The following is a 20,174-nucleotide window of genomic DNA, read 5'->3' on the forward strand; positions in this document are numbered from 1 at the left end:
AACCAAAAACAAAAACAAAACTGTTTATACAACTAAACTGTAAAATTAGAACAATCTAATTTTATTATTTAATGATATCTTCTACAAGTAATACTTTTCAGAATTTTCTATTAACATTCTATTTTTATTCATTTCTAATTTAAAATACTCAAATTAAAATGTTATACCGAAGATTTACTTAATGGTGAATAATGAATAATAAAATCTTGTCATACTCTGGAAACAACTCCCTAGAGAATCTCTTCTTTTTAATTTTGTTACAGACAAGTGAGCTGCCTTCCACATGGCCTTACATGCTCTCTCTAGTCTCCAGCCCTACAGAAGATGACAGGTACGTATATGGTCACCAAGCAGCAGCTTATCTGTGTTTGAAGCAGCATTGACTAAATCAAGTATTCACCAGATGTTAGCAGTTCTCATGGGATTTTTCGTAGGAAATAGTTATCACCAATTTTAGTTCCCCAGTAAATTAGAAGCTTAAACATATAAAGTAACCCAAAAATGAAAAAACGTTCACTACTACATACATTCCTGGAAAACTGTTTAGTATTTAAATACACAGAGATACTATTTTTTTGAGGCAATTAATTCCTTAGAAAAATCTTTTCATATCCTCTATAATTTCATCTGGAGAGCTGTTACAGCATCTCCAAAGGATCCCAAAGAACTATAAAACTTACAAATTTATTCTAGGCAGTAATTTCCATGTTTAATAACATAATTGGACAAATTCACTGAAGAAGTAAATATCAGGACTTCAAAAAATATCTACTAGAAATGGAAAACTGTCACAGTCAGATGTTAAATGAAAAAAGGGGAAATCTTAGTGTAAATTTAATATCATTAAAATACAGGCATATGCGTAAAGACGGTAATAAAACAATGAACAATTTTCTTCTTGGCAATTTTCTGCAGTTTTCAAATTTTCTATAATAGACATGATTTCATTTTATTATTAAAATTAACTAAAAGAGGGACACCTGGGTGGCTCAGTCGTTAAGTGTCTGCCTTCGGCTCAGGTCATGATCCCAGGGTCCTGGGATCGAGCCCTGCATCGGGCTCCCTGCTCCGCGGGAAGCCTGCTTCTCCCTCTCCCACTCCCCCTGCTTGTGTTCCCTCTCTCGCCATCTCTCTCTCTGTCAAATAAATAAATAAAAATCTTAAAAAAAAAAAAAACTAGAAGAAAAGCCAAAATCAAACAAAAACATAACAAACTGTGGTTTTATTATACTTACATTCGCCACCTTTTCAATATAAGTCTTCATTGTTTTCACAATCACTTTCCTGTCCTTTAAAAAGGAAAATTAACTTTTGTTATAACTTCTAGTGACAGCTTAATAATTATAGAGTCAAAACTTTTATAGAATACTAAAATTCCCACCAGTCTGGCATACTCTTCACTAGTGAAAACAGTTATGAGCCAGAACAAAAAAAAAATGGCAATATGTTTTAAGTCGTTTCAGAACTATTACAACCTCAGAGCTGTTCATGACAACTCACTGAGACATAAAAAAGGAACCATAAATTAGCTGTAAGGCAAATCTAGCAAAACTACCTTCTTTTAAAACAGTGAGAATGGACAGAACTCTCTCAGTGTCTGAACTGACTTGAGATGCCTAAGAGTGCAGCAGAGACGGTATTCGATACTCGCTGAACGGAAATTAAATTTGTATTCACTTAAAAAGTGGGCAGAGTGCAACTCTTTTAAAGGCAACATTATACCGATCAAGGAAATGAGGAGCATCTCTGTGAAACTTTTGTATTGAACATGATCTTTACCTTTCCCCTCAAAGTAATGAACACCCACATGAGCAAAGGTGTAGCTGCTCATTAGCACCTTGCCTCTCCCGCCCCCATGAAGATCAGTAGATGAGGAATCAAAGAACCCGACAGGTACCCAAACTTCTATAAATGTAAGCCTGGCATAAACATTGCGTTTACTTGCTCGACCGGGTCCCTTCCCACATAAAGACAACTCAAGCTTTTTGTACATTAATGAAAACTCTAGCAAAGAAACCCCAGGCCCTAAGAAAATCCAGTTCCTGGGAGGCCCCAAGGAGGCACAGCTCTGCGAAGATAACGCCGTTCCTACACACCAGGGCAAAGCCCACAGGCAGGCAGGGGCAAGTCTGAGGGAAGGCGCCTCGGCCCCAAGGGACCGCTCACCTTGGGGGTGCCGTGCCACAGGCAGCGCATGGCCACTCTAGCGCCATCATGCGTGTGCGCCAGGTAGATCACGGCTTCGCGGATGGCTTCGATCGTCTCCTGCGGAACAAATACCACCGCACTTTATTTTATTCTTTCTTCCTGCCTTCTTAAAATCTGTCCACTGAGGGGCAGTGATGCACAGACGATGAAGGAGAGTACAGGCAGTAAACAACTGAATTTTTCATTTTGTAGAGAAGCATGCAGAAACAACTTCGGTCTGAACGTTTTTTTTCCCCCATCAAGAGCAGCAAGTAGTGGTAGCAATTTCTATTAAGATAGCTGAGTCTTACCAATATCTATGCAAAAAAGTGTATGTGTGTGTAGTATATTCCAAAAGATTTTTCAAGAAAAAGAGATCTAGGAAGTGGCTGTGGTTAAGAAGGGAGTTTTTAACAGTAAAACCAGATAAAATAAATAAAATCTTCTTCCATAAGAGAATCGTGTATATAATGAGCAGAGAACCAAACACTAATTTTGGCTGAAAAAGTTTCTTTTTCAGTTCATCACTGGATTACTTCTAGAAATCATTTTAATAATTCACCATAAAAACACTTAAATAACATTTCCCTAAAAGAAATTAGTCTATTAGACTAGGTCCTCATTTATCAATGACCCCTTTAGTAAAAACCCAGTCAGTAATTTTTTACAAGGTAGTTTAGCTTATTTATAAACTTTCTTCTTCATTGTCAATGTACATAATTTCTTAATTATATCTGGGAGGTCTAGCCTATAGATGTAAATGAGTTCTGACAGCTAAAAGCTGCAGGGCCCCACTTTAGTCCGTTCCTGATTTAAAAATGTATATTAAATCAATAAAATAAACACAAAGTCTCTGACCACAAAAGAGAAAGATGGGTACCTATTTCCATCAGTAAGGAACAAGCGATTTTGTCCTTAACTATTGTTCAATCCTTTCCCAGGATGAGTCTCAAAAACACAGCTCTCAGCTTACCTATGTAAGCTTACAAACGTATTCAAAGCTACCCAGTTGGAGAGTGAAATGCCCCCAGGGCCAGGAAAGATTTGTCTCATTACTGTATATTCACACTAAGTTCCCAATGATTTTTGTGTTATTAATACACGCAACACTAAAAAAAATATTTTCCATCACTGACTATATCCAAGTGCTCATATTCTCACTTCTCCAAATGTAGTCCTGCCTTAATATATCCAGACCAGTCAGAAACTGTGCTCTGCAGAAAAGAGACAGAAATCCCCAAAAGCAGCTGCTATGTTCACTGGACCACAAGCTTAGGTAAACAGCTACTCTTGGAAAAGTCTTTTCTCTGTGTCAATTCTGAGAGGGTCAAAATTCCTATGAATGTTTAATCTGGCATACTTGTTAAAAAGAAGTTAGGGTCATTCTTATGAGTTATCTCTTACTATTGAAATGAGGACAAACGGGCAATGAGTTCAGTTTGATGAGGCAAGCAAGTTCAGGGGACTAAATGGTGAGTTCGCATTTGTATCCCCATCCCTGACTTGAAGGGCGGTACAAACTAGCTTCACTGTCCGCTCCTTATCCTGCTAGCCTGTAAGGTCTGGTTTCCATGGTCCACTTAGTTTCATGTAAGTGTCCTCCCCTGACCTTTCAACGTTGACTTTTTTTTTTTTATCAGCACAGGTGAATTTCAAACTACCTGAATGCTGAACATCTATTGGTGAGTTAATTTTCAGTATGGTCAGCTGGAGGATAGTGTCTGGTTTATAATCAAAATATAAAAATCCAGTAAGATTGATAAAACTATGGTCAATTCCACTGTCTTCTGGCAAATATCTAAATGGAATTAGTAGGCTTGTTCAAAGGACGTTTAGTGCCTCATCTTCTCTAAATAAGGAAATAGGGGCACCAGGGTGGCTCAGTCGGCCAAGTGTCTGACTCTCGATCTCAGCTCAGGTCATGAAATCGAGCCCCACATTGGGCTCCATGCTGGGCGTGGAGCTTGCTTAGGGTTCCCTCCCTCTGCCCCTCCCTCTCTTTCAAATAAATAAATAAGGAAACAACTCTTTAAAATTTCCAAAAGACAAGGTACATCAAAGCAGCGTTTTACATTCTAACACGACTCTTCCTCTAATGTTTGGTTTAAAAACCAAAAGCAACAACTTACTGATCTTAGCTTTGGGGGTGCATAGGTGAAAAAGTCCAAGAATACTTTGTGTACCAATGAGTGCTTAATCACAGCCTCCCTGAAAAGACAGAAAAGGGAAAAGAGACTATGTCAGATCTAGCACTACATACAGTAAGAGAGACAGAGGCAGCCTCAGCTGTCCTAAAATAATCAGAGCAAGTGAAATGGTCTTAGCAAATGTAACCTGTCATAAGAAAGAATACATCTTTTCAGCAATATAGTAAGAATTAAGAAAAAAAAACAAACTTCCAGACTACAAAAATCTTTTAGTAGTCTCTACAATCAAAACCAGAATACAAATTTTTAATATCTAGTCAGCCAAGATTTGTCATCATTCCAAATACACTCCACCATCTTCAGTAAGGACATCTATGCGTTTACCCAACAATGGACACGTGATTAGAAATCCGTATGTGCACCGATTTTTTTTTTATGGCTTATTTTCTTCCTGTCAGGCACCCTTCACAATGCTTAGCTTCGTAAAATGATTTTAGCACAATTAAAACATGAACGGAATGAAACAGCATCAGCAACTGCAACAACCCCTAACTGATCCAAGCTTCCCAGCATGATGCTTGTGGAATGCAGATGTACAGTGAAGGCTGATGATCGAGGCACCAAAGACGTCAGGCTGACACCGAGTACCTGAGTAGCCAGCAGACACAGGTTGCCTTTATGGGCAAAGCACTGTTTCTGAGTGTTTTGGAAACATGAACCCATTTAATCTTCATAAACCTCCATGAAACATGTACTACTATTATCCCAATCTTATAGATGTGGAAACTGAGGCATACAGAGGTTACATTGCCCAACAGCACATAGTAAGTGAGGGGGGGCACCAGGACTCACACCTGGGCAGCTTGGGTCCCCATGGCCACGTCTTAACCACTCCGCTATGGTACAAATGCTAAGAAGGCCACATGCCTGAGCATCTAAGCTTTACGATCCAATTTAAATAACACAATCTATTTGGGAAACTATCTACCTTTTCTATGCAAGGGTTATGTAACATTTTCTTCTTTCAAATGCTAAGAAAAGACAAAAACAGCTTTCTTACTTTTGGGCCATTGGAGTCAGAATCTGCTTCATCTCATCCATGATAAGCTCTAGCTTTTCTGGATGTGCCTCTAATACTTTGTCCAGGGTTGGGTGATCTGCTGACTGCAACGAGAAAACCAAACCCCTCTAAATTTAATCAAGTTTCTTCAACTTCAGAGCAAAGGAAATCAATTATAATTATTTCAAATAAACTTAATATAAATTTCAAATTTCCCACAGTTATATGATGAAGGCCCTGCTGTAGATACACTCATGGAGTAACCTGATTATCTGATTCTCACTCTATCTCACCCATCAATGTATTTAAAGGGCCAGCCCAAACAACCCCAACTCAACCAGTCGACAGGTGCACATGCCTAATCAAGATCAAGTAGTCAGCTCACAAATTCTTGCCACCATGCGCTTTGTAATTAGGTGGATATTCCTACTGTGACAGTTACAAAAGCAATAAAGCACTCAGTTCAACCCAGGGGCTGAACCTGACCAGGGGAAGCAAGCCAGGAAATAACCCATAGCCCTGAAGACAGATGTGTGCGTTTACGCCCCTTTAACTGTCCTAGCCCCTTCCTGGCCTTTTTCTGATTCAATCCCTGTACTATATCCAAGACTGGTTCTCTCTACTCCCTCTCCTCCCTGGACACAACCTAGAGAAAGATGGTCCACACCATGGAGACACACAGAGGCAGCAATGGGGAGCCCGAGGCACTTCAGCCAGAGCTGGTTAGGGGGCGGGTACAAAGCTTTACTAACTATTAAGAGTCGTCTACCTCAGTCTATCAGAAACAGATGTCCTGAAGCATTGCACAGAGCACTCAGGAGGGAGTATAACAATGTAGTTTAATTTAAAGGGGATTTAGAGACAGTGCTCTGGGAGTAAGAGAAATCAAAGTCTGATCACTTGCTCATCACACCAGAGACAAAATAATCTAAGAGGATAAAGGGTAGGTGACAGTCTCTTAATGGGCCAGCCAAAGCAAAACTATTTTCTGCGAACAGGGCACTGGGAAGTCAGGAACAGCACACAGAGAAAATAAAAATGCTCGCACAACGTCCTGGGACGTCACCTTGTAAAGCTGAAATGTGTTCCCGTAGAGCTCCTCCGCCAGCATGTTCCTCTGCTCCAGGATGGCTTTGTCATTGTACGCGTACTCCACGATGGCCGACGCTTCCGCGTGCCGTAGCATCTTCTTCACGTGGCCTTTAAAACTTCCTATTATCTCTGCAATCTGTGGCTTACTCCTAAACCCAATGCGACGGTGGGAAAAGATCAGTCACAAGGCGAAGAAAGCCGGGCGGCAACAAAACGTTAACTTCCCCTGAAGCCCACCCATCAAAATGTGGGGCGGTGGGCCAAGAAACACTGTGAGAAGACCAGCCGAGATGAGTGGTCTTTCCACCTCCAGCTTGCCAGCTTCCGCGGCAGCCAGCCTGCTCCTGACGTCGGAGACCTGACTCTGCCTAGCAGCTGAGAGATCCTGAGCAAGTTACTGGAGTTCTCTGCGATGCAGCTTCTTCGGTCACAGAACAGAGCAATGCAGCTGAGGCGAGGACCAAGTGACCTCAGAGGCACGGGGAGCTGTGACCCGCGTCCCTTCCCCATATTAAACTCTTCGGCAGGAGAAAGTAAAAGTTGAAGACGCAGGGAAACACAAGTACAACACATCTAGGATTCTCCATTCAAACAGCACGTAGTCACCAGTATTGACGTTACATCCTAACATAATCAAGCAGCTGACGATTACAGCCAGAAATCCTTGCAAATTTTGTCAACCGAACTTTTCTACTGTCGGTGAGCACGTTTTGGCACCTTCCGCTCAAAAAAGGAAGTCAGGACAAGTAGCAATTCCAGCTAATTTAGGAAATTTTCCTATCCTGACATTTCCTAACCCACCGACCCTGCTGACTCTCCTCACCTTCCCCCTCCCGGCCATCCACCTTCTAAATACTGGTCATTTCTTCCAGGGCGTCAAAATACACTCACGAAGCTGGTGAAGGTAAGGCCATCATTTACATTACCTCCATAACTGCTTTTAAGATCATGTGCCCCAGAAACATTACTAGCATCTGCCTAGGGCCATTATTATGATCCCAGACCAAGGGCACAACTGGTATCCCCAACTTTAAAAAGCTAATGACAATATATTTTATAAATAAAACAACTCACCCATACATGAGGAATTTCTTCACAATATTTCTGGAATATTTAGCTTTACTTAATTGGACCAAATCATCTGAAAAACAAAATACATTACAATGATTTGCTAATCTCATTTCAGTCCCCCAGAAGCAAAGAACTACGTAAATGCACAATCCTGGGAACACAGAAAACTCTCTTAACTTGTCCCACCCAAAGAAAAAACAAAACAAAAAAGGTCCTGCAGAGAACACACAGCTTTCCCTCAGCAAGAATTACCAGGGCAGTTTTGGGTACTTCGAGAAAAAAACAGTGACTTATTACAAATAATCTTCCACATAAGAAATACCTCGCAGTTCTTCAAAAGCCTGTTTTCGCTGCTCTTCGTTACCATACTGAATGTAACACTGGATCACACGAGTGGAATCATGGGCAAATGCGATCTGTAGGAAAGACCAGTTTGGGCCTTTAGACTAATTCTCTTTGACGGTGTATGTTTCTATCACAGCATTAATGTTTTATTGCTGCTGCTTTCAGAATTCCTTGCTAGAAAAAAGGTAGAGTCTTCATGGATAAAATCAAACCTAGGTTGCTCAGGAGAAGAAATACTTGAACTGTACAAAATGGTATTCTTTGGTTTTGCGACACAGAGAAAGGGATAGATTTAACCATTTTCACAATTCCTATCATCATAATTAAAAACAAACCATATCAAACCAAACCTGTCTAATGATTATACACACCGTATTTCTCATTTCGCTGAAAGTTACTTTCCCTAATGGAAATTTTCCAATTCAAAAATTTTATCACCCTGATTTTTTTTTCTTTTTTTTTTTGCTTAGGTAAGCAATCTAGGAATGTTTGGCCTTGGCAACCAAAGATATAGATAGAAGACAGATCTAGGGCGCCTGGGTGGCTCAGTTGGTTAAGCGACTGCCTTTGGCTCAGGTCATGATCCTGGAGTCCCGGGATCGAGTCCCACATCGGGCTTCCTGCTCAGCGGGGAGTCTGCTTCTCCCTCTGACCCTCTTCCCTCTCGTGCTCTCTCTCTCAAATAAATAAATAAAATCTTTAAAAAAAAAAAAGAAGACAGATCTAAAAGCCTTGCTACATGAGTAAATATTTCTATATACACATTGGCAATTATAAGCTAATCCCTCCGTTTCTCACATTTTCACTATAATCCCTGAATATATATGTTTCATTCCTAGAAAAGTTGCTGTATTTCAAAATTCCACCCCCTACCCCAACTACTGGATAAATCAGATCCTCGTTGCAGGACTTGCTGATCACTTTTCTACAGCAATAACCACAAATAGTCAAACAAAATTATTTTTTTGCATTACCAGTCTACTTTAATAGTGCTTATTATTTGTTGCTCATTCTGTCTCTAAAAATTTTAATTCCAACAAGTCAGAAGATGAAGGTGGACTTCCATCAAAGTCATGCATTTCAGAAGAATTTCCTTAAGGGAGGTTTGTAGAGATATTTTTGATAAAACTAAAAACAAATTTTTTTAACAAGAAGGCTGTTTTGTGCATACTGATTACTTACTATGTAACCAGGATTGATGCTTCAAGTACATTTTCTTCATTTAGACCTCAAAGCAACCTTAAGAGTGTGCTGTTGCTATGCCCATTTTGCAGAGGAGAAAAGCAAGTTTATGAGAAGTTGAGGAACATTCTATCCCTGTGACCCTGGGGACAAAACTTAATTTTTCTGAGTCCCAGATGTAGCAAACGTCCATCAGGGACGAAGACATTAAGTTAAAGGAGACAAAGTATGCAATGGTTAGCACAACCCCTAGCACACAGTTATTGATGCAGAGGTTGTTACTGTCCAAAGGCAGACATATTTTAAGCAGCAGAATGAGGATCTGAACATCACATTAACACCAAAGGCCATGCAGTATTAACCTAAGGGTAGTTGGGAAAGGATGTTGAGTGTAAAATACTTATAAATCAAGGATAACAGATTACTGCTGGAGCTGAGGAGAAGTTCTAGCCTAAAAAAACCTTTCTTCCCAGGTAAAGAAGAAAGCAGTTGCTGGGAACTTGCTTATTTAAAGACATTCCTTCAAACTGGAAAATAGCATCTGATTAGACCTATGTATGGTTTGGCAAAGACTACCCCTCTAGGGTCCCCAAAACTACTAAGTCTGTTATCTTACAAGTGAATAGTCACTAAGTATTTATCCAAATACACAAGTTGTCAACAGAGGTTTATTATAAAATACAATTAAGCAGCAACAATGAAAATTAGTTTAGAACTCCCAAATCTGTATTTTAAAGATCTCTGTATGATGTTTGTAAAAGCAATGAAGAAATCAAAGTAATCATCTGTTTACATATATTCAAAAAGTCATCAATTTAGAACATATGAAAGCATATGGAGTTCAGAGCAAGACATTCTGACAAATACTATTGAACTAATAAATTCCTCAAGGCAACTTTAAAGAACGCTGATTTACTTTAAGTAAATTTTGGGATAAATGACACAGCCAAATACTTGATATTTTAATAATTTCCCAGCAGTAAGGGCCCCGCTATTAAATTTTTTATTTAGTCAGTATTATAAAAGGTACTTGAAATTTGTGGCCAAATACATTTAAAACAATTTCACAGATCACGGATGGTCACCTAGCCTTTCCTAAGAGTGAGCTGATTTCAATTGTTAATACATGCAACTATGATCCTGCCCTACTTACAGTTTTAATTTTTCCTTGAATCAACTTCTGCAAATCACTCATCAATTTCACTCTCTTTTCTTTGTCACAGTCTTTTCTATAAATGAGAATAAAGGGGGAAACACAGCTTAAGTAAAGACATTACTTTAAACAGCAGAAACTAAAAACCCTACCAGTGTACGTTCACCCAGTTAGGTGTGATTTTTCTCTTCAGAGGCAGCAAACCTCTGACATTAAAATTACTATTCCAGAGCAGCCGGAGAAAAGTAATTTTCTCAAAGACAAGAACTCATCTCACAAGGTGTAATTTTTTGCATCAATTTGAATCTTCACAGCCAGAACCTCGGAAGTAAAGAAAATAATAAAACATGTCCAAGATACCAAATACTTAAGTATCTCAAAAGCGAGCCGATAAGAAATTGTCTTTCATTTTCTCAGAACTCAGGAAGGATTTCCAATCCATTTTAATTCTCATACATTTTCATAAACATATCTCATGATTCCACACACTTCTGCCATGGGCAGACGTCCAATACCGATGCGTCTAGCGGTGTACTGAGTGTTCCCTGAATAACCCCAGGGTGGTGCAGGTTAGTGTAGGACAGCTCACTATTTAGGAGGTACACTGGTGCTCCTCCATCCTCTCAGAGGACTAATAATGATGCCACTAGGTAGCATTACCTTCGTAAGATCTCCCAAATCTGCTTCGCCCGAACAACAATGTCGTAGTTGGTTTTGTCACTTAGTTGCCTGCTTTGCTTTAGTTCTTTTTTCTTCTTTTTGAAGTCATCCCATTTAGGTTTCTTGGCTGCTGATTCTAGTCATTAGAGAAATTATTTTAGTCATTGTAGAAATAAATTACACTTAACATTCTGAACGTCACAAACCAGTACAAATTAGGTACACAGGGCAACGCTAATCAGGATCAATATTCACTGTAAAAATATCATTCCCTATAAACTTAGACTTAATTTCATTTTCTGAGCAGTTTATACATTTTAAGTTTGGTTGAAAACAACCACTCATTCATTCATTCAACAGCTACATATTGACTCTTAACAGGACACCTATTAAGAAAAAAAAATCAAGAGGATTGTAAAAGCAACTGAAAACTGAAATAAAAATTCTACTCTAAAACATCACAGTCCTTGGACTTTAGGTATAATCAGTTCTTACTGTAAACAAAATCAGTTCTCAGTGTAAACAAAAATTAGTCCAAACTAAAACAGGGAAAAATGTATTAAAATTTTCAGTATGTTGAGTGTTGTTATCTATCATTTAATTCTCACAACAATCCTATTAATATGCTCCTTCTCATATCGGGGAGACACAGGCACTAAGGAGTTCCTTCTGTTCCTTGTCCAAGGTCACACAAGTCCTCAGTGGTGGAACCAGGGCTGAAACCCAGAAACAACTCTGAAACTTCGTGCTCTGCTGCCTCTTACTCACGACAGCGCCCAGTCAAAATTTCTCAGCTTTCTACAGAGTAATGTTCTCTAAGTCCAGTATCTTTCTATTAGCATTTTTTTTTTTTTTTTTTGTCTTCAAAAGCTAAGTATCCCACCAAATGAATCCAAAAACCCATTGAGGCCAACAAAGAACAACTTAATAAAATGGATATTATTTGAGTGTCCTGCAAGGAGCCCTTTGGAGAATTAGTGCCTTCTAAATGTCTCCCCCTCTCTGATTAGAAAATACACGCATTATAAAAAACTTGGAAAATGCAAAAAACAAAATTCCCCTATCATCTCAAAACCCACATATAACTAGTAACATTTTATTTTCTTCCTGCCATTTCCCTATGTATGTTTTATATTAATCTTTAAAAATTCAGAATCTCACTGCTTCGCTTAAACATTATTCTACTATAAGTATTCTTCCACAAAACTAAATTATTTCTCAAGAACGTAATTTTTAATGGCTATACACTTTACTGCAATGTACTTAACTATTCCCGTTACTTATCTGTTCCCCGGTGGTAATCACAGACTGCAGGAAACAGAGGGCCTATTTCCTGTTTGTATCAGGGCTTCATGCACTGCACAGCAGAAGAGAAAGGCTGACCCAGAGCTCATTTAATTCCACAAACTTCTGGGCACTCTGACATCTGCCATGCTCGGCTGCAGTATATATAACAACTTTGGGGATCTCTAGTATCCAATTCCCCTCAGCTGCTGATATAAAAATTTGAGACAATAAAATCAGAGCTCCACTCTGACATGTCAGGAACCTAGCTCCCACAGAAAAGAAACCAAAGCTACATCACGACGGGTCTTAATGTGGGAACCATGTGTGTTTAAAATGCAATGCCAAGAACTCTAGCTGAGTTGGGGCCTGTGCCCCTACTGGTTGTTACAATTTTTCTTTGCTATTTCCTGGCAAAGTGCACAGAAAACTCAGATATTTGTTTGCTGAATCATTCAATCAATCAGTAAAATTTGGCCTACAGAAAGGGATGTTTTTTTGGGGTTCTACTATATGAAGCTGCTCCAGCTTAGCTGAACTCCACAGCTCAGATAATTCAGCAAGGGCCTAGGTAGTAAGGTACCCTAAGCACCAGGAGACAATTTTGAGCAGGCAAGGTGCTTCCTGGTGCTTACCTGATTCGGGTTACCGTCCTCCCACCCCAAATGCTGCCTGTCAAGGAAGAGGAACGGGAGGTCTCCACCAGACTTCTAGAGTTCCACTCTCCCTCCTGCATAGTTCGGGCAGAGCAAGGCTTCTGCAAAGACTATGCTGAAGGAATCAGTGCTTACCATCACTTTTACCATCCGCCTGGAATTTTCTCTTCCTGTTGAATTTATTTGCCTGCTGGAATTTGTTCTTTGGTATTTTATCCCCTTGCTGCTTATTTTTGAACTGCTTTACACCTTTTTTCCCAGGTTTTGTGGCACATTTCTCAAAGTTCTTAGATGTGATTTTAGGTCCACCTTCCTTGCCAACTTTCCTTGGAAACGTCTTTGACGAACCAGAATCTAGGGACAATAGTAAATAATTATCAGAGTTCAGTGATCCTGAGCCTAGATTTCTGTTATCCATTGGGCTGTATTTGTTACACAAAATTACACACTCTTTGGTGAAACGTTCTTTGTCCTACTCTCAAATATGGAGAACGGCATTTTAAAAGATCAAAACAAAATTTAAAAATTTTCTGATCTAGGGGCACCTCGGTGGCTCAGTCGGTTGAGCGTCTGACTCGTGATTATGGCTCGGGTCACGATCCTGGGGTCATGAGATCGAGCCCTGGGTCCAGCTCCATGCTGGGCATGGAGCCTGCTTAAGATTCTCTCCCTCTTCCTCCGTCCCCCTCCTCCTTGCCTCACTGCCTGCACCTGGGCGTTCTCTTTCTCTCTCTCAAATAAATTTCTGATTTATAAAATTATAATACAGATTCACTATAGAAAATTGACAAACTAGAGAAATGCATAATAAAAACTATCTGTAATGCTACGGATAACCATTGTTGTCAGTCAGGTGTGTTTCTGTTTTAAGCATGTTAACATTACTTAATAAGATAAAATATTATTTGTATTATCTTGTATTCTACTTTAATGACTTCTTGTCATTCAAGTCTTCATACATAATTTTCAATGATTCAATAACAATGAATCTAAAAATAAAATGAATGCCTAAAACTTAGAAATGCAGTATTAGGTCGCATATCAAATTAAAATTAAAGATGTTAATTTATTTTAAAAATTTTTAAGGATGTCATTATTATTTTAATAAATATCATATCAAATTAAAGACATTAATTTTTCAGAACTGCCAGTTTTGGAAAAATTTCCTCAAAGCCTATAGTACAGTTATTTGATAAAAATCGTTAGCTAGCTAAGCTTGCAAATGAAGTAGCTAACAAATGAGATGAAAACTGCAACAGCTAAGCCCTAAGATTGTTGCAAGAAAAAAAACAAAGATGCCTTAAGAATCATGTAGGCATTTACAGAGTCCCCTGACTTTTCTGCCCCGCAACAGTGACACCTGATGGAATAATAAAGATTCCACAATTAGAAACACTGAGGATGAAAGTATTTGGTTTACCAGTAGTATGCATTCATCAGGCACAATTTACTGAACATGAACATAAAATGTTGCAGCAAACGAATAAATAAAGAAAAGGCATTCCCAGCTAAGACTGGGGATCTCCCGTGAGTATAGCATTCTCTGATTATCCTGGCAATTTCTTAAATGTCTTAGTTTCGTGGGGAACACGCAAACTCAGACACGGTAACTCCTGCTTTTTCCTAATCCTAACTCATGAAAACAGACTCTGTTCTGGCTCCTCATCCCACCAACCCCCTCTCCAACTATAGGGGCCACCACCTATGGGAAGCATGGTTTGGTATGGTTCTCTTACCATTGCTTTTATGAAATCTGTTTTTTTCTTGTGACGTCTTTGCACCTTTTCCTGTGAATTTTTTTTTCCCTTTAACTTCCATCATAGCAGTTCTGGAAGACAAAAACAAAACCCCAAAAGGATCACTGGGTTGCTCTCAACCAGTAGGTGGCATCCACCAGTGCCACACTTGTCCTGGGGCTTCACAGATGCAAGACAAAACCACCTGGGTCCACCATGGGCCCAAGCATCCAGGAACTACGCAATCAGCGCTTCTAAGATTTTAAAAATGAAAATGAACAAGATACCAACACAAAAACTAAGAACACACACACCTTGGCTAGTGTGTGATGTATTTGGGGACAACAATTCAACAATAGTTCTGGGTAAAGATAGACCATTATTTACGTTAACTATGATACAAGTGTCAGTGTTTGTTTCTTATAACCTAGGATGACTTTGTGATGAGAGACTGACCATATCATCATTTGATTTCTTGGTTTCCATCCTAAAAAGTCCAAAACAAACAATAGGCTGCGCTTATATATATTCAAGTTAATGAAAGAAAATCAAAGATTGCCTACAAATTCTCTATGTAATCCAGTGTAGCTAAAACAAAAACTTCCAATGTTTATTTTGTTATTTTTTTTTTTAGAGGGGACCAGTCACTTTCAGTGACCTCTAAAGTAAGATTATGTTGGAATATTTAATATTTCATTTAGAGGAAATCTAACAGGTCACTTCTGGGTACAGAGACCTCACCATGCACAGGGCATACAACAGATAACCCCTTAATTACCCAAGGCTCCTGAAAGCAGAGAGTGTATCAAGAAAAATGCCATCTGGTGATTTCTCTACCTTCCAAAGCTGTACATTCAACTCATTTCTAAAGTTCTAAAGTTGATCCCCTAGAGCAGACCTGAGAAGTTCCTACACAATACTGGATATTTCTAAAATAAGAATTTTCCAAGATTTTCCAAGAATTGGAAATTTTCCAAGAACAACCAATTTTGCAAGATTATTAGTGGGTTTAAGGAAAAAAGAAGGGCTCAAAGATGGCATGGATTTGAGAAATAGTGAACTGAATGAAAATAACTAGTTTTTTTTAAGAAAAGTTTTCAGATTCTTCTCATTTGCTAATTGATCACTTGTGCACAGGCTAAAGTGTGTAAAGTACGTAAGATTTGCATACTTACTCACTTTTTCTTGCATCTCAAGGGACCAGTAAGGTTCCAAAGAACTCTCTGGAAAGTGCAGCTTAGTTTAGGCTTTACCATTGTAATTCTTAACCCTGGACGGCCCCTGAATTACTCCCTTTCCTTAAGTCACTGGTTGCTAACTGTAAGGTCATTGTATCACTTGGCTGCTTTATTATAACCACACCAGCATTTCTTAGTTCTTCTGTGCTTGTATTCGTCTAAAAATGCAGTCATTTACAGATTTTCTCTGTACACTAGTTTTAACTGTTTATTTTGAAATAATTTTAGTTTTACAGAAGAGTTGGGAAAGATAAACAGAAAGCTCCAGTACACTTCTCAGTCAGCTTCCTGTAGAGTTAAAATCCCGCCCCAACAGATAACATTAGTACGATACTATGATACTATTAACTTTGGATTTTGCCAGTACTTTTTCTGTTCCAGGATACACTGTGTTTAGCCATCAAGTGACAGTTTCTTGGTCTTCTTTCTCACGACCGAGACACTTTTGAATAGTACTGGTCGGGCACTTGGCAGAAAACTCATTTAGGGTTTGCCTGAGATTTTTCTCATGATTAGACGGGTGTGACGGATATTTTTGAAAAGTATCACAAAGGTGAAGTGCCCATACTGGTGCTCTCAACCTTGATCTCTTGGTTAAGGTAATGTTTGCCAGATTTTTCCACCATGAAGTTACCATTTGTCCCCACTTCCTAGAGGGAAGAGTCCTAAGAATTTTATTAAAAATCTGTATGTTAAAATCACCACAGCAACTAATAAATATTTGGGGTGATACATTTTGAGATTATGCAAATATCCTAATTGTCTCCCTCTGCTTTTAGTGTTCTCCAGTGGATCCCACCTGCAGCAATTACTGTGGTGTTTTCATGGTGATTTTCTATTTCTCTCTTCAGGTCTACCTCTACTATTTTTAATTCTTCTGTAGGGAAAGTTTGTCCCTTCTTCTCTATTTATTTATTCAATCACTTATTTACATCAGTATGGTCTCACACATATTTTGCTACTTGGGGTAGAACCTAATCCTATACTGACTTTGTTGCTCAAACTGTTCCAGCTTTGGCCAGTGGTGAAGTCTTCCAGGTCGCTTCCGCGTCTGGTGACAAGACCCCATCCTGTTTTCCATGTCCTTACTTCCTAGCACTTGTTCCAAGTTCATCTTCTATTTTCCCTGACCAGGCCTGAAATCAGCCATTTCTCCAGGGAACCCTGGTTCCCTTTATTGAAAACGGTAGGATCTGAGTGCTAAGTATGCTTGTTGTCACTGCTTCTAGGTCTTTCCACCAGAAAGGGCTGGTAATACACATCCCTATACTAACCTATGTGGACACAGGAGCCTGTATTTCTCTCTCTGTGAAATAAGTGCATCCTAATGTCTCCAACTCTAATTCACTCCAGTCTTCCCTCTTACTTTACTTGTAACTTTTTTCTCTTGACAGTGAGAAACTTGCCTCCCAGTATCCACCACTGATTTGTTAGTGCACAGGTAGCTTCAGAATGCTAAACTGGATGGCTATGGGAAACAAACTTACCAACTATAGTACAGTTTATTTACAGCTTTTTTTCTTTTCCCTCACAGTATTAATTCAGAATACTGTTTTCCAAAATTACTTAGGTCAATTCCCCCCACCACCCTGTTGAGTGAAGTTATTTTATACGTTTGTACAAGTTAGATTTATTTTTCGCAGTCCGCATTCCATTTCCAGACATGCTGGCTGACTTTTTTTTTCATCTGCAGTCAAGTCCACTCTTTGGTGTACAGTGTTGATTCTGACAGATGCAGTCACGTCCCCTCCACCACAGTACCTTAGAGAATGGTTTCCTAACACCAAAAAGTCCCCAGTGGAGTCTTTTGCAATTACCCCCTCCTGGCTCTCTTGGCAATCACTGATCTGTTTTCCATCCATCTAGTTTTGCCTCTTTTCAAACATGTCATATAAATGAAATCAAACTATATATGGCCTGTTGGGTCTTGCTTCTTTCACTTAACAAAATGTATCTGCCTGGGAACCCTGCACCATCATATACGACCATCACATTCCTGTGGCTCTCACAATTGTCTCCTCTTTTCCCTTTCTGTCTCTTCCTGATTCAGGCTGTATCTCTTACTCAGATTGTTTTTTGCTAAGGATCTAATCTGCTGTGACCACATGCTGCTGCCTGATTAATCTTCCACAAAGTCACCAATTTTGTGCCATCTCCCTGCTCCAACACCTTCGAAAGTTTCCCACTGACTCCACGAAACATTTCAAACTCACACTGGCATTCAAAGCCTTTCAAAGTTTAGTCCTAACATACCGTAATCACAAACAACACACAGAAGCCAAACTTCCTCATTGTTCTTTTTCAGGATCCAAACTTAAAAGCCACTCTATTAATATTAATCCTACCCATTCTTCAAATCCAGCTTAAATGACAATTTCTTATTATTTCTCCTCTACATGCCTCCTTTCTTTCCCAAATGGTTCTCCTTAATCTTTTTTGGAACACTCTGATGGCCTTCTTATAACTTCACACCATGGACCTGAAATATATTGCATCCAAACACACTATGTGCTAGAAAGCTATTAGGTTGAAAAAAATATATGAAAAAGAAATTCAAGGCGGTGGAATAGAAGCAAGCAAAATTAAAACACAACATACTTCAGTGTTATAACTGAATTATATATAAAGTGTTCAAAACCGTAGCTGAGAGCCCAATTTTGCCTTGTGGAACAAAACAGCAAAGATGTCCCAGACGTAGGACAGGTGACTGATCCCACCCTCTCAGCAGGCTTAGCACTGCACTTTGAAAGAGATAAACATTCAATGCCTAACCTTTAAATAGTGGCATTTCTCAAGTCTTCCCCTCTCTGTCCACATTTCTCCCTAAGTGATCTCATGCAATCCGACAGCATTCTATGCTGAGGACTCGCAAATTGTTTCCCATTAGGAACTTCCCCTTGGGTTCCAGACCTGTGTCTCTAACTGCCTACCTGACACCTCCCTTTACGCGTCTCACAGGCACTTTACCCTCAGTAAGTCCAAAATGAAATCCTTTAAATAACATCCTCATCTATTACTCCCCAACCTATTCTTCCCCTCTCGGCCAGCGGCAGGCACATCATCCACTCCACTGCTCAGGGAGAAACCCAAGATTTACCCCTGACGTTTTCCTCTCCCTCCTCTGCTATGTCCAATCCTTCCATTAGTTCCTTTGAATCCCCTTTAAAAATACCTCTAACTCTCCAACTTGCATCTCCACCACCACCACCCTAATCCCAACCATCAACACTTTCCAACTGTACACCCAGTAATAATCGAAATTATATACAATTCCTAAAGAGTACCTGTGTCTGTCATGTCCCTTCCTCACCTAATAAGTCTCCAAGGTTTCCTACAAATGAGAATAGAAACGGAAATCTTTTCCCATTGTATAGAAATAAAATCTCAACCACTCATCACGGCCTTAAAGTCCTACGGAACTGCCCTACCCCCCTACCTGCATCTTGTATCGCTGCTCCTAGCTCACATTGGTCCGCTTTCTACAACTCCCACCGCAGGGACTTAGCCAAAGGTACTGCCTCTGCTGAAAGCAGTTTCCCTGGGCTTCCGGATTTCAGAGTTGCCTCTCATCCTGCTGCAGGGCTCAGCTTAAAGATCACTTCAGATTCCCCTATCCTCATCCCAGCCCCCAATTCGTTTCCTTCCCAGCGCCGATAACTTGCAACTGTACACTCAGGTTGTCAACTCGGCACCCAGCACGCACAGGGCGGAATGGATGTTTGCCAAACACACCACAGAAGAGCAAACTGCAAGCAGCACGGGCCGGGATTTTAAGAGAGTGAAGGTAGTTCAGGTGAACCCAGCACTGTCAGGGCAAAGCAGTAGCGAGGGGAGTCTCCAAGCTCCCGTCAACCCCCAAACTCCCAGAAGAGAGAGGCCACAGAAGACCGTCCAGCCGGTGACAGGCGTGAGCACCTGTACTCTATCCGACCGCTCGGAGAGACCCTTCCCCTGCAGCGCCGGGGAGAGGGCGAGCTAACCCCCTCAGGGCGGCCGCCCAGCCAGCCGCACTTACCACACACGTGCGGTCCAGGCAGGCGTGGGGCCGAGGCCGGCGCGCGTCCACGCTCCGCCGGGCCGCTTCCGCTTCCTCGACTTGCTCCGCCCCCAGGCCCGCCTTTTCCTTCTTCCGCGGCGGACCTGGGGTTAAAGGATAGGAATCAGCCCCGAAAACGGAAATAAGGCATTTCTATTGGTCCGCTTCTATGACCTCATCTATAGGCGCCACGAGCGGGTTTTGGTCCTTGAAAGGATCCGTCGGGCGACCGCGTATCACCGGCCCCTGGGAGTGACGTCATTAACCCTGTCGCTGCCGCGCTAGGGGAAAGAAGGCAGCTCCTCACCCTGTGGTCGGTTGTTGAAG

At 40.3% G+C, this 20,174-nt stretch overlaps 1 protein-coding gene across 2 annotated transcripts in view; it reads right to left on the reverse strand.

Moving 5' to 3' along the window:
• The window catches only part of PUM3 (pumilio RNA binding family member 3), a 45,635-nt gene extending 25,740 nt beyond the window's left edge, over positions 1–19,895 (reverse strand). The window contains exons 1-12 of one of the 2 annotated variants that reach the window (XM_027616977.2): positions 19,827–19,895; positions 14,574–14,665; positions 12,973–13,191; positions 10,898–11,033; positions 10,238–10,313; positions 7,880–7,973; positions 7,561–7,627; positions 6,461–6,635; positions 5,395–5,498; positions 4,317–4,395; positions 2,167–2,265; positions 1,236–1,289 (exon numbers count right to left, since the gene is read on the reverse strand). In XM_027616977.2, the coding sequence (XP_027472778.1) occupies positions 1,236–1,289; positions 2,167–2,265; positions 4,317–4,395; positions 5,395–5,498; positions 6,461–6,635; positions 7,561–7,627; positions 7,880–7,973; positions 10,238–10,313; positions 10,898–11,033; positions 12,973–13,191; positions 14,574–14,658 (1,188 nt within the window). In that variant the 5' untranslated portion in view covers positions 14,659–14,665; positions 19,827–19,895. The remainder of the gene's footprint in view (positions 1–1,235; positions 1,290–2,166; positions 2,266–4,316; positions 4,396–5,394; positions 5,499–6,460; positions 6,636–7,560; positions 7,628–7,879; positions 7,974–10,237; positions 10,314–10,897; positions 11,034–12,972; positions 13,192–14,573; positions 14,666–19,826) is intronic. The other variant, XM_027616978.2, reaches the window with a different exon arrangement.
• Between the last annotated feature and the right edge of the window lie 279 nt (positions 19,896–20,174).

This window comes from Zalophus californianus, chromosome 13 (genome assembly GCF_009762305.2).
Source record: "Zalophus californianus isolate mZalCal1 chromosome 13, mZalCal1.pri.v2, whole genome shotgun sequence".
NCBI classification, from domain to species: Eukaryota; Metazoa; Chordata; class Mammalia; order Carnivora; family Otariidae; genus Zalophus; species Zalophus californianus.